The 24,036-nt window shown below is 40.9% G+C and overlaps 1 protein-coding gene across 7 annotated transcripts in view; it reads right to left on the reverse strand.

The window, feature by feature from the left end:
• Window positions 1-24,036, reverse strand: part of sdk1 (sidekick cell adhesion molecule 1) — a 615,491-nt gene that overhangs the window by 196,815 nt on the left and 394,640 nt on the right. For all 7 annotated transcript variants that reach the window (XM_062964472.1, XM_062964469.1, XM_062964468.1 and 4 more), the window contains exons 18-19: window positions 13,874-13,989; window positions 8,512-8,704 (exon numbers count right to left, since the gene is read on the reverse strand). In XM_062964472.1, the coding sequence (XP_062820542.1) occupies window positions 8,512-8,704; window positions 13,874-13,989 (309 nt within the window). The remainder of the gene's footprint in view (window positions 1-8,511; window positions 8,705-13,873; window positions 13,990-24,036) is intronic.

Genomic DNA, 24,036 nt, shown 5'->3' on the forward strand with positions numbered 1-24,036 from the left:
TGGGACCCACATATTAAAACTTCATTTTTGTTGGCCGGCTAGAATCCTAAAATAACACACAAAACAGCCCTTTTCCTATTCAAAGCAACACAGCTGAGAATTGCATATTTGGAATCAACTGGGGTAAACTGTGGAGGTGATGCAGATATTTGACATGAACGGGATCTTGTTAACAGCTTGTTTATTTTAACTTCTTTTGTACTGCGGGTTGTATGTTGTATGTTATGTGTTAAATGTTTTGATATGGCCGATGGGCTAATCAATAAAACGTGATTAATAATAATAATAATAATAATAATAATAATAATAATAATAATAATAGGGTTGGAAGAGATCCCTTGGGCCATTTAGCCCAACCCCCTTCAGTCTTTGTGCCGTGGGGGCCGGATAAATGGCTTCAATGGGCCGCATGTGGCCCGCGGGCTGTAGTTTGGGGATTCCTGATTTAGACTAACCTTAGCCAATCTATCTGGCGATAGCTTTTATACAAGACAGGCACTTGCCTTACAAGGCTCAGATTTTGCCCATCTTATCAGTACGACCAATTCTGCCTGGCTTTAGCTTGCTTAGATTGTAAGCACACTCCTTCCCATCACTATCAAGCCTTTTACCTGGCAATTCCAAGGACTACCCCTGTGAGAACTGCTATTCTGCTAGAGCTCTTTTTCATATGTCATCGTGTCTCGTGAGGAAAGGAACGAGAGTAATCTCTTGACAGCTGGCCAAAAAGGGAAAAAAAGGGAAAAAGGAAGCAGCAGCAGCTGTTGTAAGCAGAGAACAAGCGGCCTTGGGCCATGGTAGATGTATGTACTTAACAAATACCAGATCAATGGTGCTGGTTTAATGTGTGTCAATGGCATTTCTGAAGCCTTGCACAATCAGATTACTTCGGAAGCAAATAATCCAAGAAACCCTTCTGCTTTGCCATCCCGGTTTTAAGTAAACACATCTAAAATTAAGCAGCTTTGCAGAAATTCAGTGGGTTAGACCATGCTAAGCACACATGGCAGAAAATCACTCCTTCGAGCAAAGAGGTCCCACCCAGTTCTTTTCCAACAAGTCTCTCCCACAACCAATTTGCCAGCCTTTGGAATTGGATGGCTTTAATACCGGAGTGGTCTATAAGGATCGTCTTTGAAGCAGGACTGACTAGCAGATGGTTACTCCCGAGTCATGGGGACAGGAAATCGCCACATCAAGAAGCTGCTCATCTCTGCTTCATTGTCTGTTTCCCGTACCAGAGCAGCAGGGGTGAGATTTCAAATGGAAAGTGGGGAATTGAAGTGAAGAGCACTTGCGCCGCACACCAAAGAAAAATGTTTTCCCTCTCCATAGGCTTTGATAAATTAGGCCCGGGAAAATGACGGGGAGAAAAATTGGACTGTGCGATATTACAAATTGGACATGCTATGCATGCATTTTTTTCTTGTTTATTTCTTAAATAAGATTATTGAATTGCTGAGAAGGGAACGCTTAAAAAAAAACTGTTTTGAAGAGAGATGTATTGGGCACAGAAATGTGCAGCTTCCCGATTTAATTCTGAGACCAGGGTGAAGTATTTCGGTCCCAGCTGTTTTGAGCAGGTACAATCAAGGAAGCCACGTATCTTCAAAATGCACACATCCATTAGTTAAATGGTTAGAGGGGAAAGAGTGGTCGGAGAGCTATGCCTGTTGCCTGCTATCAGTCTTCACAAAACCCGGGGAATCTAATGAAAACTATAGAAGAGCACAGCTTCCACGAAGTGCAGCACAAAGCTAATCAAATTGAGATGTTGTTGGAAGGGATAGCTTTGATATTTTGGATATAGATGGTCTCTGAATTAGTTTTCTCTGCAGAGACCCTCCTTTGATTCCCCTTGCTGACTGTCCTCAGATTATACACCCTTTTAGTTTCAGTATTTACACTTCCCACTTCATCACTTTGAACGTTCCTAGGAAAAATAAATCCACCCTTTGTCATATTCATCTCAACGGCCAAAATCTACCAATGGTTTTCTCACTTGCTGGGCTCTGTGGACTCAAACAATGATGGATCTGGACCAAAGTAAGACCATCAGAAATATGTGTTTTCTGATCGTCTTTGGCGACAACTCTGACCCCCCCCCCCGTGACCCCCCCAGGGGTCCCGACCCCCAGGTTGAGAAACACTGTGTTAGATGGACTGAGAATCTCATCAGATGGGCAGGGAGAAAGTGGGGAAAAGTGGGGAAAAGCAGAACCATCCTCCTTCGTTCCCTACTGTCTTTCCCTATCTTCTGGGATGGTTTTCCATTCCACGTGGTTTCCCATCCGTTCCTCATCCTCTCCCTGCTTCCTCTTCATGTTCTTCGATGTTTTTCAGTTATACCCGATTCCAATCTGGACTTCGTTTCTCCATGTTGCTGAAACGGAGCCCCACGGATTCCCACCAGACATTGCCCTGCATCATGTGATGGGCTCCGTGGAATTTTGGCAATGTGGAGAGACAAGGAGAAGATGTAGAGAAGACTGTGTTGTGACTCCGCCTTTGCCTTTGTGTGACTCTGATGAGGATCCTGGGTTATATGTGCATAATGATGGGATTCAGAATGAATTTGAAGATGACTCTGATGCTGGGAATTATAGGAGCATTCCGGCTGTGGGAAATGAAGAGCAGGGAGTTGTTCTCATGGGAATAAATCATGATGTTGTTTCTAATGAGGAATTTCAGGTGCAAGAAGCAGAAAGGGAGGATAGCACTTTGCCTCCGCCTGGTAACAGTAACAAGCTCAGTGGCCTTGACTCTGAGGATCTCGATCGAGCTACAAGACTGGAATTTAGAGGGTTGCGGAGAAGTCTTCGCATAGCTAATAAACGGGAGGTCAAAGGGCAAAGGAATGCCTTTATGCCATGCTTTTAAAACAGTCTACTTGTAGAGAGATCTTTGTCAATGCAACTCCATTGCTTGATCAAGACACAAGTCTGCTTTCCTGTGCCAAGTTTGCTTTCCTGTAATATCTCGTGGATATATTATATTTGCTGGGACTTTTGGCTTCTATGAAAAGGACCTTGTTTTATGCTCTATGTTTCTATGGATTTATTGCTTACAGCATGGTTTTGTGCCTATCTTTTGAAACTGAACTTTTACCCTTTTATGAACTATCTTTTGCCTATTTTCTAAATGTTGGGAATCACCCTGGACTACTCACATCTAAGTGTAGTCAGATAGATGATAGAGTTAGATTGAGGGAATCCTTTCCTTGTTTCCAAAGCATGCCTAGACAGGCTTTACTGTGTTTCACTCTATCCTGTATACGTCACATCCCTTACTTTGAAGTTAGTAGAAATGTGAATCTTCAGGGACACTAACTTCTCATTGGTCAGAATATCTTTTTTGGCCCCAATAAACTGGACCATGAGGTTGGAACCATTTTGGTTCAGTCTTCTCCCTTTGTTCTTCTAGCTAACAAGAAGCATCCTACCATCCCTCCTGGCAAGATGTAACTATTTAGATGTTTGTTATTTTTCCTTAGAAACCAGTCTAGAGTAAACTAGACAGCTCCCAAGCCTTTCTATCTACAATGGAGTTCTTTTTACCTGGATAAATACCTTTTTGAACTTTTACTGAGACTCTGCAGTCCATTGCCATCCTAAGCTGAAAGGCTTCTCTTGCTCACCCCGTATAAGTAACTGTTGCATTTGAAAGCTTTTGCTTTTGCTACTCTGCTACATTTTGGTGGAATCTCCCCCAGAGAGGGTTAAATTGAGTCTAACCGCTCAGAGATTACCACAACACTAAATAAACCACAAAAGACTACTTCCTGTGTGTGGCTTGGTGTCTTTAGCAAGGTGAAGCTAACCTGAGGTGTGACACTGCGTCTGATAAGGTCCTGGGTATCAACAAAAAAGCTTGTTATCCAGAATGGACAGGAAAATGTGGGTTTTTTAACATCACAATGTACCATACAATGGTACTATGGCCCTGGAACGGTCTTCTAAGAAGTCTCACCTGGAGCTAAGTCAAACACACTGCCCGCTGTCGCACACAGCATTTCTAATCTATTACATTTGATGTCACACTCTCTTTTTAGTATATAACTAGCTGTGCCCGGCCACGCGTTGCTGTGGCGAAGTATGGTGGTATGGGAAATAAAGTATTGAGGAATTGGTGGCAGTTAAGGGTAAAGGGTAAAGGTTTTCCCCTGACATTAAGTCCATTATAAAAGGGTTATATTGAGTCTACACTGCCATATAATCCAGTTAAAACCAGATAATCTGTATTTTATAGACAGTGTGGAAGGGGCCTAAGTGAGGCCTAACTCTGCCTGTCCCCTGGGCTGAGTGGGTTGCTAGGAAACCAAGTGGGTAGAGCTTAGCCTTCTAACTGGCAGCAATTGGATAAAAACAATTATTCCTCTCGCTCTAATTAGGACTTTATTTTTCTTTTCTTTTTGTTGTATGAATGTAGAGGCATGGATGAGGGGTTGTGCTGCCAAGTTTAGTGTTTCTGGGATGTGTAGTTTTGTAGTTTTGTCCTAGGCCGAAATTTCATTACCCTTTTATATATATAGATGCTGCTGTTTTGTTCCTCCTATTGTTATTGTGCAGTTCAAGTAAGACTCTCCCAGTAAGCGAGTCAGCGAGTCTCTCTGAAAACCGAAGAGGAGGATAACTACCTCACTCTGGAAATGAATGAATGAATGAATGAATGACAATCTTCGCAGGAGCTTGCATGGAAGAACTGTGAATTATGCCACAAAGATTACAAATCTTCTTTCTGTTGACAGGAAGGCAGCACCGCTTTCCCTGCCAACATTTTGTATCCTCCAGTCTTTCCGAAACAAACATATCAAACAAGATATATGCCTGGTTGGGTTGACTATGTGTCACCCTCGCAGGACTTGTCCATTGGCAAGTTGTGAGACTACGAAGGAGGAAGATGCTATGAATGCAGCAAAAAGAACCTCAAAACAAAACCCAAAGGAGATCCATGAAGGTTTTTAAAATATGCAGTCTGTCCTTTTGGAGGGTTGCCAACACAAGGTACCTGGTTGTCAGCATGCGGTACTTCAAACCCATCTGCCCAAACCTTTCAAAACTTGTGATTTCAAGTGATGAATTAGCTACAGCAGTACGAACATAACAGCAGTGTGGATTTAGGTTGAAACAGTTGTGATACACATCAGTGGAAAGACCATCTATCAAATGAAACCAAAGATCCTGAACTTATTTCTCACTTCTATTTCAGGAGAAGACTTGTTGAGCTTAAGCAAAGCAACGTCACCACCAATGGTGATCTTGTATTGACTTTCAGAGGGTCCAATGTAGGAAATAAGGCTAATAAATCCTTTCTTAAAAGGTTAATTACCGTATATACTCGAGTATAAGCCGACCCGAATATAAGCCGAGGCACCTAATTTTACCACAAAAAAACTGGGAAAACATTGACTGCAGTATAAGCCGAGGTTGGTAAATTTCAGAAATAAAATTAGATACAGTAGAGTCTCACTTATCCAAGCCTCTGGATAATCCAAGCCATTTTTGTAGTCAATGTTTTCAATATATCGTGATATTTTGGTGCTAAATTCGTAAATACAGTAATTACAACACAACATTACTGCGTATTGAACTACTTTTTCTGTCAAATTTGTTGTATAACATGATGGTTTGGTGCTTAATTTGTAAAATCATAACCTAATTGGATGTTTAATAGGCTTTTCCTTAATCCCTCCTTATTATCCAAGATATTCGCTTATCCAAGCTTCTGCCGGCCCGTTTAGCTTAGATAAGTGAGACTTTACTCTACCAATAAAATTACATTAATTGAGGCATCGGTAGGTTAAATGTTTTTGAATATTTACATACAGCTCAAATTTAAGATAAGACTGTCCAACTCTGATCAAATCATTATTCTCATCTTCTTCAATGTAAAGGTGCTTATGTATCCTTTTAATAATAATAGAGTAAAATAATACATGTAATAATAATAATAATAAATACAGGAAAATAATACAAGTAATAATAGAGTGAATTAATAATTGTATTAATAATAATAATAAAAACAGAGTAAAATAAATGTAATAGTAGCAACGATAATAGAGAAAAATAATAAATGTAATAATACAAATAATAATAGAGAAAAATAATAAATGTACCATATATTCTCAAGTATAAGCTGACCCAAATATAAGCCAACCAGGACCCTCACCTGAGTAAGCCGAGGGGGATTTTTCAGTCTTAAAAAAAGGGCTGAAAAACTAGGCTTATATTCGAGTATATACAGTATATTGACGATTAAATGCATGTTGACTGTAAATAAGTATTCTTTTTAATCAACTACAGTCCATAAGGTTAATATCATAATGTCTAAACGGAGGATGCAGATTTCAGAATAAATACAAAACATATATTCAGAAACCATGGACAATGATGTCTTCTGAGTGCATGTTAAATACATGATTCCACATACAAATATTCCCTTTACACGTTATGGAACCTCACTAGTGAACCAAGACAAAGCTCCTGTACCTTTAATTGTGCAAAGTAACTTAGATTTAACAATTAATTAGCCAATTAATGGGAATAATGCAGTAATTTAATAACAGTTGAGTCTTCAGAAGCAATTCAAGGGATGCAACCACTTACTGTGGTTCAATTAGACAAACAACATAATTTCCCCAAGGGAGAACTGGAAATTATTTATAACTATGTGCTGAAAACCCTTGCAACAGAGAGGAGCTCCTACTGAAAAGGCACATTTGAGTCGGCTGTGGTTCTCGGCATGGTTAATCGATTTCATGAATGGTTTCAGCCTAATTAGGAAGGCCATTTGGGGTTACATAAACTTTGTTCATTGCGAGGTCAAGTATCTGGTAGAAAAATAAAACAGCTTGAAGACAAGAGGATGGTTAATGGTAGAGAAAACCTTCTATGAGGAAAGAATGAAGGATTTGGAAGCACGGTCTACACAAGGAGATACAAGTTAGCATTTGATAGTGGAGAGGATTGTTGTGGTAATCTCTGAGCGGTTAGACTCAATTTAACCCTCTGTGGGGAGATTCCACCAAAATGTAGCAGAGTAGCAAAAGTAAACTTTCAAATACAGTTACTTATATGCGGTGAGCAAAGAGAAGCCTTTGACTATTTAGAATGGCAATGGACTGCAGAGTCTCACTAAAAGTTCAAAAAAAGCATTTATTCAGGTAAAAAGAACCCCATTGTAGATAGAAAGGCTTGGGAGCTGTCTAGTCTACTCTAGACTAGTTTCTAAGGAAAAAATAAGAAAGGAAAAATAACAAACATCTCCTTACATCTTGCCAGGAGATTCACATTTCTACTAACTTCAAAAGTAAGGGATGTGACATAAACAGGATAGAGTGAAACACAGTAAAGCCTATCTAGGGATGCTTTGGAAACAGGGAAAGGATTCCCTCAATCTAACTCTATCATCTATCTGACTACATTTAGACTTGAGTAGTCCAGGATGATTCCCAACAAGGATAACATTCTTCTAACACAGGAATGGGCAAACCTTGACCCTCCGGGTGTTTTGGAATGCAACTCTCACATGTCTGGTTGGCATTGACTTTGGGTTTTAGAGTTGTAGTTCACCTACATCCAAAGAGCACTGTGGATTCCAAACAATGATGGATCTGGACCAAACCTGGCACCAATACTCAGTATGACCAAACGTGATCACTGGGGGAGTTTGTGGGAAATAGACCTTTGGGAGTTGTAGTTGCTGGGATTTATAGTTTACCTACAATCAAAAAGCCCCTTGAACCTCACCAACAATAGAATTGGGCCAAATTGGGACGAAGATTCATGAAGAATCACAATAGGTTTTAAAGAGAAACTTTATAAGAAAACCAGAGTACTATCTATTAGGATTTACAGATTTAGACTTACAATTGACTGAACAAGAAGACAAACTTTTCACTTATATTACGACCACCGCTAGAATTGTTTTTGCTAGAGAATGGAAACAGGAATCAGCCCTACCAATTGAGGAGTGGGTGGAGAAGATAAGAGAAATAAAGGACATGGACGAATTGACTTTTTCGTTGAAGAAAAATACAGGCAAGATAATGAAAAGAACGAATTGGGATGATCTTCAGGACTATCTGGATAATTTGAGAAAATGAAGATTACGAGACATAATTTTACTATTTTTTTCTTTAGTAAGAAAAAAATATTATTGAATAATAAGAAAATATTATCCAAGAAGATGGAATGGAAGTCATTTTTTGTGTGTGTGGGTATATTTTTATGGATTGTAGACTTTTATCTTTCTCTCTTTCTCTCTTCTTCCTACTTTTCTATACCTTGGTTGTTCTCACTCTTTCAATGTAGTATAAAAAATTTAATAAAATTCTTTATATATAAAAAAAAAGAATTGGGCCAAATTTCCTAGACAAACCCCCAGGACCAACAAAAAATACTTTGGTGACTTCTCTGATATTCCCCTCACGATCCTCAAGTTGAGAAACGCTGCCCAAAGACTATGATTCATTAAGACTATGAGTACAGACATGGGCAATTCCATACTTACTGTCTTCGTGAGTACTGAGTAGTTGTGGTGGACTTCGTGGCCCATCTCCTGGGGTGGTGAAGCAGAGGATTGATGTGTAATAGCTGGCAAATTTCTTCAGGTTGGATATATAGCCACTGTGAACCCCATGAAAATCTGGAGTGATGGTGACTGTAGTGACCGTTTCCGGTGCGTCTACTGGCCAGGCCAGGAGCTAGAAAGGCAACAGGAGAGAAAGAGCTGATTTTTGAAAAAAGAAAGCACTTTCGCAGTGGTTCCCATTTACAACCCAACCACATACACCTGCCAGGACATTTTAAGCTCAATTACAAACGTCCCAATATAACCAAAACAGAATTGTCACCAATATGGTTATATATACAGATTTAACCTTGTTGTTGTGCTGGCTGAAAGGGCTTGCTTATTAGTTCCAGCGACAGACAGGGAATTTTAAAAAGCATGCCTCGAAAGTGGTGTGGCGATTTTTCCTTTTTTGAAAAAAAAATATCTGTGGCTAACATAAAGTGCTTAAAGCGAGATTTGACGATTTACATAACTGTGACACATTCACGTAACTGCAACCGGGGAGGGCTTTGCTTACAGGGGAATGAATAAACAGGGATCAGGAGAATAAGAGCCCACATTAGCCCCACAAATTCAGAACGGAAGGGATGGCAAGAAGGCATCGCACCATCGATGACTAAGGGAACTTAGGGAAGATAAAGAGATGGTTGTTTCAAAAGGTGACAATGGAGATGACACGTTCCTCATCATTATCCCCAAGCTCCATGCCCATCTCATCTTCTTGACCTGGCAAAAATTGAGCTTTTGACTATTCCAAGGAGCCTGTTGTCCTGTTAACACTGTCCTGTCACCAATGTTGAAGTCAGACAGTCTCCTAATTGGGCTTTATTCATATCACTGTCATATTGTGCTTTGCCTCAGGTAGCACAAGGTCTTGGGCTGACCTTATCTGGAGAAAAGCAATGCCAAGTTCTTTCAAACCACGCTTCCCTGGAAGCTTGATTTGACGTACTTGGCACGGCCCTTGCTGCTTGAGATGATGTCAAACGGCAAGAAAAGTGAGCTATGTTGTTGAAGGGTCCGATATAATTTGCCGACCTGATTGCTTTTCACAGCACAAGGCTAGCCGAATAGCCAACTGGGGTCCCTTCAGTTCGGTTAACCGTTGTTAATTGGAGCTAACTGACCCTAAGAGTCAGCCCGGAAACCTTTAAGGAGAAGGGGAATCCTTTTATGTTTAGCCTGTTTTGTAACCCACTCATGAACAAAGAAAGGGTTTTACACTCATTTTCATCAGAGCCACATCCATCTCAAGCAATCTATAAGTACAAGTGGTATAGGTTTTGCAAGTTTATAGAGCCCAGAGGCCTAGACCCTGTCTTGGCCCTGACATCCGAAATTCTAGACTTCTTGGTACATCTTTCCACTTCGGGCCTCTCCTTTGCCTCCTTGAAATGCTATCTAGCAGCCATCTCCTGGTATCGGAGGGGATTCGAGGGTCGGTCATGCTTCCAAGATCCCTTGGTCAAGCTCTTCTTAAAAGGTTTTAAAAAACTTACAACCCCCCCCCCCCCCCCCCCAAAATTAAAAAATTAAAAAAGTCATTTTTAATTTTTTAATTTTTTGGTTTTTTTTCTTTTTCTTATCTTCTTTTTTCTCCTTTCTTCTTCACTTTCTGTCAAAAGCATTGTTCTCACTCTTTCGCTGTTATTTACTTATTATATACACTAATAAAAATATATCCAAAAAAAACCCTTACACCCCCAGGTAACTCAAAGGGCCGTTGAATTCATGGATGAAGGTGCAGAGGGCCAACTATAATTTGTTTACATAGTAGTCGGTGCTCTTTCATTTTTACACAGATGTTATTGAATGACAATTCCTACTCTAGAGGAAAGGTGCTCAGCTGTAGGCAGGAATGTGTGCTTCCTACATGTCACACACACTCTCCAAAACAAGGAGACAAGAGCCACATACTCACAAAAAGCAGGCGAGGAGTCAGGATCGGCTCCTGCTTGCTTTCACGTCGAGCTTATTTTTGTACTGGGAAGGGGCTTCCCATATCGTGCTCCGAAAGGCAACGAAATAAATGGGAGAAATGAATTCCGTGCACAACTCTAGTAGTCAAGCATTTGGAGGGTCATATAAGAAGAAATGGCAGGCTGGATTTGGCTCATATGCCTTGAATTTAACGCATGTGCCTTCGGATGTTTTTCATGGGCATGGTGGTTATTTCCAAACAAACACAAGGAAGAATGTAGATGTGCTTCCAGAAAAAATAAATGGAGCAAAGTTTTGCATTTTACTTCTGGGTCACAGAGGATCTCAAATAGAAAGCCTACACCATTTGACTAGTCCTGATGTTATGCTTTCAAGTGTTCAAGCACTCCCCATTGATTGGGAAAATAGTGAGGACCATGAACCCTGAATCATAGTAAGGTAAAGGTTTCCTCTGATGTTAAGTCTAGTTGTGTCTGACTCTGGTGGTTGGTGCTCATCTCCATTTCTAAGCCGAAGAGCCGGCGTTGTCCATAGACACCTCCAAGGTCATGTGGCCACTGGCATGACTGCATGGAGTGCCAGAGCAATACCTATTAATCTACTCACATTGGCATGTTTTCGAACTGCTAGGTTGGCAGAAGCTGGAGCTAACAGTGGGTGCTCACTCCGCTCCCGGGATTTGAACCTGGGACCTTTTGGTCTGCAAGTTCAGTAGCTCAGTGCTTTAACACACTTTGCTACCAGGGCTCCCTGAATCATACACCTGGCCAAAAAAAATCATTTCTCTACTCCTGGATAGAAAAGCTTCAGGAGTAAGCGTATAAAATTCATATTTCAACGCAGTACGCCCAAGCTCCAGGAAACCAGAATTGGCTTCTTAGCAGTGTAGGAAAAAGCTGACTTTTCCCATACACACGCCAACACACACACAAACACACACCTGGTTCTCTCTCACAGAACTGTCACATCATACTTCAAAGACTCGCTGGATTTCAAGTGAGTTTCAAAATAGAAGAAACAATCCCATAATGGCACACACAGAGCCTTGCTTCTGTTTTCTAAATTATATCAATGAAACACAATGGAAACGTCCAAATGTCAACAACTGTTTCCTCGCTTCCCAAGAGCTTCATGCCGAACAATTCTATAAAAAGCAGCCGGCTGCCTTTGCCACAGAAAAATGTGTCATGGGTGGAACGCGCTCGGCAAGCGGGAACACAAAATCTTGATTACCGGTAATTTATAAATCATTATACAAAATTATGTGGTACAAGAAGATGTGACAAAAATGTCTTCCTTGCCCTAGTATCCATATTACAGGGGGGGGGGGGTTTTGGGGGGGAGGAGGAATCTGTAAGAGAAATATGAACTGCACAGCTGTTTCGGTCTAAAAGAATTAGAGGAAAGTGAAGGAGAAATGTTGACAGTTACAGGCGAGGGTATCACTATCTCTTGACAAGTGTGAATCAACCCGTGAAATACTTTATATATTTTTTGAGGGAAGTGCAGTTTAAACAACAAATGGGTACAAAAACAACTCCAGAAACTAGCCTAATGGAAACGTTAGATTGGAACGTATTTTGAAAGGCAGCAAAACCCATGATTTAACACACTGGTTATTCAGCCTTCATTCAGGTGGACTGCCCTTGGTATTGCTGGGCCGTTTTGGAGCCTATGCAATGAACTCGCTATCTGTCTGATCTACAGTAACTCTGACTTATGGCTTTATGAAATGTCACCATTATTCCCATTCCACTGCAGGAGACCCATATTTGAAAGACCTCATCTGCATATCTGGGTACGTGGTGATTGCATGGTAGGAAAGCTTCATGGATATCTCCCTCTCTACCAACGCCCAGCAGTGGCGCAATGGGTTATAGCCTTGTTCCGGCTGAACTGCTGACCTGAAGGCTGGCGGTTTGAATCCGCGAGATGGGGTGAGCTCCCATCTGTCAGCTCTAGCTTGTGGGGACATGAGAGAAGCCTCTCAGCAGGATGGTAACACATCCAGGTGTCCACTGGGGAACGTCTTTGTAGACGGCCAATTGCCTCACACAAGAAGCGATTTGCAGAATGTTCTCAAGTCACTACTCACACAATAATAATAATAATAATAATAATAAACAAGAAAACTCATGACCATTCATCATTCACTGCACCCTCGCAGTGATGTTGACCGGCTATATCTGCCTAGAAGATCAGGGGGCAGAGGACTCTTACAAGTAAAACAAGCAGTCAGAGAAGAACATGCCTTGGCAGAATATGTAAAGCAAAGTGAAGAACCTGCTTTGATTGAAGTCAAAAATCAGAAATCAGCAGACAAAAAACCAGTACAAGAAAACCGCACTACAAAGTAGAGCTGACAGCTGGCACAACAAAACAGTTCCTTGACAAAATTGAAGGAAAAGCTGATGAGGAGAAGACCTGGCTCTGGCTCACAAATGGGACCCTGAAGAAGGAGGCAGAAGGCCTGATCCTTGCAGCCCAGGAGCAAGCCATCAGGACAAAGGCAATTCAGGCCAAGATCGAAAAATCAGCTGATGACCCAAAATGCAGACTGTGCAAGGAAGCTGATGAAACCATTGATCATATCCTCAGCTGCTGTAAGAAAATTGCACAGACAGACTACAAACAGAGACACAACTATGTGGCCCAAAGAACTGGTGGGATCACAAACCTGCAAAAGTATTGGAAAATGAGCATGCAAAGATAATGTGGGACTTCCGAATCCAGACTGACAAAGTTCTGGAACACAACACACCAGACATCACAGTTGTGGAAAAGAAAAAGGTTTGGATCATTGATGTTGCAGGTGATAGTCACATTGACGAAAAACAACAGGAAAAACTCAGCCGCTATCAGGACCTCAAGATGGAACTTCAAAGACTCTGGCAGAAACCAGTGCAGGCGGTCCCGGTGGTGATGGGCACACTGGGTGCTGTGCCAAAAGATCTCAGCCGGCATTTGGAAACAATAGACATTGACAAAATCACGATCTGCCAACTGCAAAAGGCCACCCTACTGAGATCTGCATGTATCATCCGAAAATACATCACACAGTCCTAGACACTTGGGAAGTGTTCGACTTGTGATTTTGTGATATGAAATCCAGCATATCTATCTTGTTTGCTGTGACATAATAAAATAATAATATAACTTTATTTTTGTACCACAGACCACACAACCTCTGAGGATGCCTGCTATAGATGTGGGTGAAATGTCAGGATAGAATGCTTCTGGAACATGATCATACACAGCCCGGAAAACTCAAAGCAACCCAGTCATTCCGGCCATGAAAGCTTTGGTTCTATAAGGGAGCTCTAAGATGCCAAATTCTTGAGAAAGCATGCATCCAAACCTTGTATCCCTGATTGATCCCATTGATGAACTGCTGGGGAGGTGGGTTCCACAAGAAGTGGATGGTGGTGGAGTTGACAGCTTCTGCTTGAACGTTCTGCGGCGGGGCGGTCGGCACTGCACAACGCGGCCAGGAAGGAGACAAAGTAAAATTGATTGCAGCGCAGGCAGGATGAAATGGAAGAAAAGAGAAGGGAAAAAGAAGAAACATTTATCTGCCATTCACAATTCAAAGGAAATAACAGTGGTGTGGAAAAAAGAACCCGTGATTTATGTTTCTGATACTCGGCAGTGACTTAAAAAGAAACATAATGGGCTTATTCCTCTTTTTTCTGTTGGCAATGCCTTCAACGGGCAGGAGGGAGGATGAAATAGGTTTTGTGGCTGAAGATGAACTTTCCCCAAAGACTGAGATAGAAGCGCAGATGGCGAAAGGCAAAGACATCCCTCTGTAATGGGAATCTGCAGCTTCACAAAGAAAAACTCACAGCAGCTCAAAACCCCACTCAGTGACCAAGAAACTTATTATATATATGAATGCTTGTATGTTGTAGAAAGTAGTGATGTGCATTCGGGTAATAGCTTGTCTCATTTCGTTTCCAGAGAAAGAGAAGAAGCACGCATGAATGAAATTTCAGCTCCACGTGAAAACAGTCTTTCGTGTGGAGCTGAGTTTCGTGTGGGGAGGTGGCTTTCTGTTTTGTGCTTCCGAATAAACAAAAGACACAAAAGACACGAAAGAAACGATAACAACGAAGTTTGTGCACATGCCTAATAACAAGCAGAGGTAGCTTGGCTGGTCTTGAGAAATATTCCAAAGGCCATATTAGCCTAATACCTTTGCACTAAATGCCAACTAAAAGGGCACCACGAATGTGCACACTTTGAGATGACCCAATCTCTTGATCAGGGTTGGAATAAGACACGGAAAAATAGTCTGTGAAATGCGAGAGCTAAAGATATTTCGACGAGGTTCTGATTCCAAAACTGTCCCCAGGACTTCCTAGGAAAGGAAGAAGCTCCTTTCCCTTTTGAAAACACAAAATTGATCTCCGCAATACTGAGGCACGTTGTTATATGTGCTGCAAAATTGGTATTATAATTATTACGGGACTTCAATGGCGCACTAAAAGTGGCATTAACGGAAGCTAAAAAGGCAGTAAGCTTTAAACAACTAGAATCCCCAAATTAACTATTTATCTCTGCATAAATAAATAATAATAGCAACCACTCAAAGATTAAGCATTATCTATAATTTACAACATCTCTGCCTTGCAAATGAATGACTAACAAAAGCTGCCTTAGACGGATAGGACGATGCCGCTAAATAAAGAACATAATGCACTGACTTAAACTGAACCATTTACTTGAGTGGCTGGCCCTCCTGCAGTTGCCGAGAAAAACATTTTAAATCCCATCCCTCTTAAAAATAAAGTATATTGACAACAAACTTGTATATTAATTTTCCATGATGGGTCAGATGTAGTCTAACCTGCACGTGAAAGATGAAAATTGGAGATAATCTCTCTCCCATAATTGTTAAAGATTTCCCAGGTAGATAACATCTTCCCCATGGGTCATCTACATGGTTGCAATGAGAATGAGCTATGTGTGTACACGACGACAATAACAGAAGCCATTTATCACCTTAATTCCACAACCTGAAACTGGTCCCTGCAGTCACGCGGCGTGTGATTAATCACAGGACCTTCAGGGACCGGGAGACTCTCTTGTGCTACTCACATACCTAGCAAGTAGTTTATCATTCCCAGAATGCCTTTAGAAATATTGCCTGTTGACATCATAATGTTCTTATGATCTTCAAGACAGCGTGAAGCCCTTCCTGAAATCTTCAGACCACTTTTCAGCGTCTTTATTTTATTTTATTATTTATTTCCAATATTTCTACCCCGCCCTTCTCCCCGAGGGGACTCAGGGCGGCTTACACAACTGGTAGGATCACTACCAGTACATCATAATACAATAAAATAAGAATAAAACAGTTAAAATAATTAAATAACATAATAAAATACAATATATAAAAATTTAAAACAATGCAACACCAAATATATATACCAATCATCCATCAGACCTTGTGCAAAAGCCTTAATCCGATCCATGTCAATGCTAACTGAGTTCATTCATGAGTCTTGTCCTGTTGCTGAAACGTTGGCAGAATGGTGTCACAACCTACATCAGGCATGGGCAAACTTGGGTCCTCCAGGTGTTTTGGACTTCAACTCAGCGTTGGACCAATTATTTGGTCCACAGAACTACTTGCAAGTGCCGTTCTGTTGCCACAACATACGGAAGGGTCTTGCCAACACATGTACCCATGGAAAAATGAATGATCCTTTAAAATATAAGCACTCATCTCCGAGAAGACAGAAAAGCAGAAGACGTTGTGGAGACAATTTGCTATGTATGTCTCAACTTGAGTTAGCTCCTAGCCTGCCCATTTGCCTTGGATTCCTTCTGTTCTGAAACACAGAGAGCTGTCCAGGGTCCTGAATGCTTCCAGCCGACTCTTACTCACTCTTGTATATGAGTACTAGCTTTGCCCGGCCACCGGCCACGCATTGCTGTGGCTTATGGGAATCATTAGTTGGCCGGGTGGAATAGCAGTGAAGTAGCCTCAAAGCCTGGCTGTTTTTTGGAGTAGCTGGAGTAGCATCCTCAATTAAAGAGCCTGGCTACTTCTTTTGTAAGGGAATCCTTGTTTGGCCAGATTGAAAAGCTCTTCCTCATCCTCTGTAATTTGGACTATTTTTCTAGGGTTTTTTTAATTGAAAGACATATTCTGGATGTCTATGTCTTTTGTGGCCAAATTTGGAATGATTGGGTTCAGTGGTTTTGTTGTTTACGCCATAATAAAACAAACATTACATTTTTTTATCTATATATATTGTACTCTTACTTCCAGCTGACTCTTACTCTTCCAACAACAAGCCACAAGAGTAAAGACAAAGGTCCACCTAGAGCAGTGGTTTTCAACCTGTGGGTCCCCGAGTGTTTTGGCCTACAACTCCCAGAAATCCCAGCCAGTTTATCGGCTGTTGGGATTTCTGGGAGTTGAAGGCCAAAACATCTGGAGACCCACAAGTTGACAACCACTGATCTAGAAGAAAAGTGTTCTTATCATACATCAAGGGAACCACTGACCGTATAGGCAAGCTGATGAAGAAACACAGCCTACAAATAATCAACAGACCCACCAAGAAAATTCAACAAATGCTACGTTCAGCAAAGGATAAATGGGATCCTATAACTACTTCAGGAGTCTACCGCACACCATACAGCTGTGGACAATGCAGCAACACCCAGACACAAACTGAAGAGCACAAAAGGCACTACAGACTACAGAAAGTTCCCCACTAGCGGAAGCGTGCTGGGCCCATAACCACTGTCAGAGCGCGCGGTTTGGATAAACACACATGCAGCGAAAGATCAACGAAGAATCACTGGCACCAATAAATAGGCTGAAGCCTGTTTGGCTTTCTACAAAAGATTTACTGACAAACGGAAAACTCTCAAGACGACATATACATACAGAGTGCAAACAGGCAGAGAGCAGAGGGCAGAGGGAAGAACAGATAACACAGCAAGCTATTTATAACCACCTCTGCTGTCTGATGCAATACACAACTCTTTACACACTCGCATAGTGGACAGCAGACAGCATGATGCAATCTCCAGCTCACATTGCAACACTAGAACTCAATTACATTTAAACAACTCTATATACAATCATTCCCACTTCAACAAAATGGACTTCTTGTTACCCGTGTGCATTTTAATTAGTTCTGAACAAGAGACATGCTCAGAAATTTACATCTGTCTCCTGCTATGCCATCCGTCGTGGCACCCAATAGTTGCAACTTCGGTTGCATCGAGTGGGCTTGTGAGTTGGTCAACAGGAGAGTTCCAGCGAAGTAGAAACAAACTGCGAGTAGCTGATTGCTAGAAGTTTTGTCTCCATGGGGAGCCTGCCACACACTTTGAAAAGGATGTTGGCTTCCTGGAAAATGGCATACAGAGAGCTCTGACAAAAAGTTCACAGAGAGTTTGCCTACAGAAGTCAGTCTTAAATATTTTCCTGCTGCCCACACACTGCGAACCTTTGAGCTTCACCTCCTTCTTTGAAAATTCTGAATGACTTTGAGGAACAGAGAGATCTCCCCCGGGGAAGTGACACTTGTGAGAGAACTCAGAATATCTTGAAAGAGTGTCACGCGCAAACATAGTGTTTCTCGATATAACCCTCGGTTTATTTTGGAATCTGCTACAAAAGCCGAGACAAAGATGCAGAAGCATTTATTCACAATGCTCACAGAAACGTGACCAATCGGGGTCCCCTCCCCAACCTCCCCATCATTTTAAAACAGAAGACATTCTGTTTTAAGGAAAGGGTGATTTTTTTAACCCTGACAAAAAAAATAATAATGAAAAATGGCTGTTGAAAGGAGGGGGAGAAAATGATAACATGCTGACAGAAAAATTGCAACAGCAGGAATAATAATTCATGGCATTCTTGTTGATAATGGCGATGACAATGGTGATAATGACGATGACAACTATGAAGTTGATGGTGATTAACTATTTCTATCCCGCTCTGTATCTAAACTGACCAGGAAAATCAGTTTCACCAATTGAATAATCTGAAAAGATGAAAGGTATATTAGTCAATTCGATATATTCAAATACGGCAGCTCAAAATCAGTTGAAACAGTTTAAGGCCTTTGAAAAGCATTGCAGATTTGGACGAACTCAGTCAGGTCACAAAGTCTTGACTCCAAAGTTATGCTTTGACCTGATACTGGAGCAACATCAGTGTTGATGTTGTCAGAGTATTTGCAGCACAGCAGTAGTTGGATGGAAGCAGTGGAACGCAGAACCAAGAGACACTCAGAGATGTTGGTAAAACTATTTACAAAGTTTTACTGTATGCAGCAATAATCAACACAAAGACTTGCAGACGACAGACGAACACAGGACTGCTCTGTTCTCCAACAGAACTTGACTTGAACTCTAGGCAGACAGAACTCAACTGAACTGAACCGAAGCAATCGTTATACACAAACACTTGTGTCTGGATACTCCCTAGTTCCAGCCACACATCAAGGTCATCATAGCTTCTTGGCAATTAACTCTTTCCACATTATGTTACATTCTGGGTGATGCAATCAGTTGCAATACAAGCATGGCACAAATTGCATTTAAACACTATCAATACACAAATCCCACATTAACAGATATCCCTTGGACCTCTAAAGAGAGAGTGTCCAAAATCAGGGTCCCCAAGCGGAAAACACCCTCCACTATGCCCTTCTGTATGTAATGCTCCAACCCTTGGGACTCTGAGATGGAGGAAGAGCTTCTCCAGAAGACCTCACTCCTCAGGAAGGTGGACAATATCATGGTTCCAAGCTTTCAACGCCCTCATCACTATCCTGAATCCGTCTTTGGAACTCGCTCCCCAGGGATATCAGGCAGGCCCCCACCCTCCTCTCCTTCCGGAAGAGCCTTAAAACCTGGCTCTTCCAAAAGGCCTTCGATGATCAATCGTTGTAGGTTCGACTTATCTGCCTACTTAAAAATTGCCTCACCGGTGATGCCTCCTCAGTATTATTTAAACACTTTATTGTCTATTTTAGCTGTATAACTACCTCTTCCCGATTCTGAAATATTTGCACTTTGGCCCAGATCCGTGCATTCGTCTTCTGTTCTTAATATTTTATTTTGTATGTTGATTTTTTTTTTACTGATGCTGATGTTTTATTGTTGAGATATTTGTTTTATTGTTTTGCTGTTGTTTGTTTTATTGTTTGTGGGCTTTGCCCCATATAAGCCGCCCCGAGTCCCTTTTAGGGAGATGGGGCGGGGTATAAAAATAAAGTTGTTGTTGTTGTTATTATTATTATTATTATTATTATTATTATTATTATTATTATTATTATTATTATCCTGAATCCAGAAGTGCATTGGAACTTCATAAAGAGCAATGCTATGTTGCTTCTACAGTCTGGGTCAACAATACAGAGTCTCCAAAGACGCTCAAGTATATAAAGGATACAAGTGTATAAAAGATATATTAATGGATTCATATGTAATACTAGCTGTGCCCAGTCACTCGTTGCTGTGGCAAAGTGGTGGTGATATTGGTTAAAAATTGTTGTGTAATTTTTATTTGACGTTATTTGTATTTTTTAATTAATTTTATTGTAAGTTATCTTTTTATGTATTATATTTTATTATTTTCTTGTATTATTTTTAGTAATTTTTTGTTATTATGGTATTTTATTGTATTAATTTTCTTTAGTGTTTATTATTATTTTTTAATGTTTTTTATTATTTTTTATTGGGTTGCTAGGAGACCAAGTTGGAGGAGCTTAGCCTTCTAACTGGCAGCAATTGGATAAAAGCAATTATTCCTCTCCCTCTAATTAGGACTTTATTTTTCTTTTCTTTTTGTTGTATCAACCTAGAGGCGTGGATGATGGGTTGTGTTGTCAAATTTCGAGGTTGGGGGGCCTGTAGTTTTGTTGTTTTGTTGGTCGCCGTGATGCCATCACTCTTTTATATATATAGATTAGTGATGTGAAATTCATGGAAGCGTATAGGGTTCTACTTGAGCTTAAACATGTTGATGGCCACCCATCCTTCTGTGTAGACAGCACAGTGCTGCCACTTGTCTTTACAGAGCTGACAAATATATTTCCTCCCATGCAAACCCGAATTTCCCCCTGGATGTGCACAGCTTTCAGTGTCTCGCGACAAGTTTAAGGAATTCCCCCGAATGAATAGCAATGTTGCTGTGACAGACCCAACCTTTACCTTCTCCTTGGTAAAGTTCACTTAGCTGCAAATGCATTAAAACTCAGCTGCTCGAACGGCAAGTTAATATGTAGCATTACAAAACTACTTTTAGCAGAAAAGGTCAGGGAGGCAGTGTGAATAAAAGCCATTAAATGGACTCAGGCAGCAAGGTAATGGGAAAACGAGAAGGAATTTAGGCTAAACCTGTTGCCGCTTCAGACGAGGCTCCTTGTGAATATGCAGAGAGTCAGAAGAGCAATTTTATAGGTAAGTGTTTAGCGAAAGCTCGAAAAACCTCCAAATGAGCTTTCAATATCTTAGGATGTCAGTTCCTAGTTCTAAATGCAGCCGCGTCTTTACAGGATACGTTTGTCACTTTCCGAGCCTTCCATCCTTTCCTTCAGTGGCTTAAATTGTAGTAGTCTGGTACTTACACCTCATTTCTAAGCCCATTTATTTAATGGATTCCAGAGACTTGGATACAATTTCTTTTTCGAATCAGCAAGCTTATTAGGACCGTTCAGAACAGAACCGAAATTTCTAGGACATCTTTTTCGGTGAGAGGCAGACAATTGCCTGGTACACTTCCTAAGCTCCTCTGCACTCCAAAAAGTAAATTAAAACACCTGCCTAGAATACCATATTCTGAACATTAATACAGGACATTAATGCCGTTTGCTTTATTACAAAGTCAAATAAAAGTAATTCATGCCTCCAATGGAATCTACAAAATGCTATTCTTGAAGCATGGCTAGAGCTCAAGAAATTAAGATTTCATGTCTGGTATCAGTACCGGTTTTCCATAAAACTATTCTCTAAGTGATGGTGTTTCCAAAAAAAGTAATTATGACTATGGAGAAACATCAAAATTCCCTCTTTCTTGAAGCATGGCTAGAGCTCAAGAAATTAAGATTTCATGTCTGGTATCGGTACCGGTTTTCCATAAAACTATTCTCTAAGTGATGGTGTTTCCAAAAAAAGTAATTATGACTATGGAGAAACATCAACATTCCCTCTTTCTTGAAGCATGGCTAGAGCTCAAGAAATTAAGATTTCACGTCTGGTATCAGTACCGGTTTTCCATAAAACTATTCTCTAAGTGATGGTGTTTCCAAAACAATAATTATGACTATGGAGAAACATCAAAATTCTCCTTAACCCAAGCACAGCATCCATCAGTGCACCACAAATGATCACGATGCTCTCCTAGGTCACGTCCCACAAGATAAGCCTCAGATACAGGAGCAATTTAAGACCCAAACTTAGGATATGCATATACCAATGAAATTATGGGGGTCATATCCTTCTCTAGGCCAGAACATGCATCTAGATCAGTCTGAGCAAATAGAAGCAGCAGTAACGGTTAAAGAGCATAATGAACAGCAGTAGAGACATGTCAGGTCAGAGAGGTCCACTGAATACCATTCTGAAAATGTGCTTAAGGTTCAGAGAGGGTCGGCTGTTTTTAGCAAGCACCAGACTGCTTTAATTCTAGGAAAACAAGAAAAAAATAGAACTGACATTACAGTACTGGTACTAAGTCATTAAGAAGAAGAAATTGTCCTTTTGGTGACAATGAACTATCAATGACTTGGCTACTCTTTGAGATGGATAACCTCTAAGGAAGTGACTTTTGTTGTTTACTCCATAATAAAACGAACATTACATTTATATATATATAGATACTGTACTCTTACTTCCAGCTGACTCTTACTCATCCAACCACAAGCCAAAAGAGTAAAGACAAAGGTCCACCTAGAGCAGTGGTTTTCAATCTGTAGGTCCTTAGGCATTTTGGCCTACACCTCCCAGAACTCCCAGCTAGTTTACCAGCTGTTAGGATTTCTGGGAGTTGAAGGCCAAAACATCTGGAGATCCACAAGTTGAGAACCACTGCCCTTAACCTTCTTCAAATGAAACATACCCAACTTCTTGAGCCAACCCTCAGAGGGATTTATAGTTTCCAAAGCTTGGATGACTTTGGTACCCTATCTTTGGACATCTATCTCATCCATATTCTTCTTGAATTGTGTTGCCCAAAACTAGACACAAGGATATTCCAGGTTATGTCTGATCAAGGCAGAACACTTTCTGAGATCTACACACTATATTGACTATATCGAAGGTTGAGAAGCACTGCTCTAAGGCGAGAAGGTCCTTCCCAGGGATGGACTACAGCTCAATGACAGAGAACATCCGAAGAAGCTCAGTCTGTGGAAGCTTCTCTTGAAAAGGGTCAGGTAGTAGGTGATGGGGAAATTCCTTGTCATGAAACATTGGACAGCAGTCGAAAGCATTGTCGGACAAAGTGAGCCATACTAGGCTGGATGAACAAAGAGCATGGCATGTGTCCTCTGTGCCCTAAGCATGAGTGCTTGGAAGTTGTGACATTTCTACTCTGAGTTGGCTATGGTCTACTCAGCGGTTCTCAAACTGTGCTCCGGGGAGCCCTTGGAGCTCTGAGAGAGATGCTCATGGGCTCTGTGGATGCTCCACCACCTTCGGGGTTTCTATTCTTCTAGCAGAACAATGCCTTTGCCTTTTGTTCTGTACTTTTTATCATAGCTTATTTATTTATTTTATTTACAGTATTTATATTCCACCCTTCTTTCTCACCCCGAAGGGGACTCAGGGCGGATCACATTGTACACATATAAGGCAAACATTCAATGCCATATAACATAGAACAGAGACAAAGACAGACACAGAGGCAATTTAAACCTTCTCCAGCTTCCTGAGGGTATGCTCAATCCCGGCCACAAGGGAAGCAGCTGCTTCATCATCCACTGCGGCGGCAACTTCCTCATTCCAACAGTGGTTGGGTGATTTTTATGGTGTTGTAAATTAGCCTCCCCACATATAAGTGGTACCTAAATTTCCTATTTGATAGATGAAACTATTTTTCGGGTTGCTTAGGTCAACAACTAGAAGGGGCTATTTTTAAAAAAATTTGATTGTCGGGTGCTCACCCCGACACAGGCTGGCCTCAAACTCATGACCTCTTGGTCAGAGTGATTTATTGCAGCTGGCTGCTAACCAGCCTGTGCCATAGCCTGGCCTTGTGATGGGGTTGTCAGAGTTCCTTAGTGTTTTAACCTAGTTTAGTCTTAGGTTAGTTGTAGTGTCTAGTTCTATATATGTGTCTGTATATTTTTCTATGTTTTCTCCTTTTATGTTTTTTATGTTTTTGGTTGTACATTCTGTTCTTTCGGTCAAAATCAATAAAAATATCCTTAAAAATAAAGTCCGCATTAGCAAATGGCAACGTCCATATTGAAATCATCCATTTGCTTTATGAAGCAGTAACACAAACCAGTCAAATGTCCAGCGTTCAACCTACAACCAACC

The sequence above is a fragment of the Anolis carolinensis genome, unplaced genomic scaffold, assembly GCF_035594765.1.
Source record: "Anolis carolinensis isolate JA03-04 unplaced genomic scaffold, rAnoCar3.1.pri scaffold_13, whole genome shotgun sequence".
Classification (NCBI taxonomy): Eukaryota; Metazoa; Chordata; class Lepidosauria; order Squamata; family Dactyloidae; genus Anolis; species Anolis carolinensis.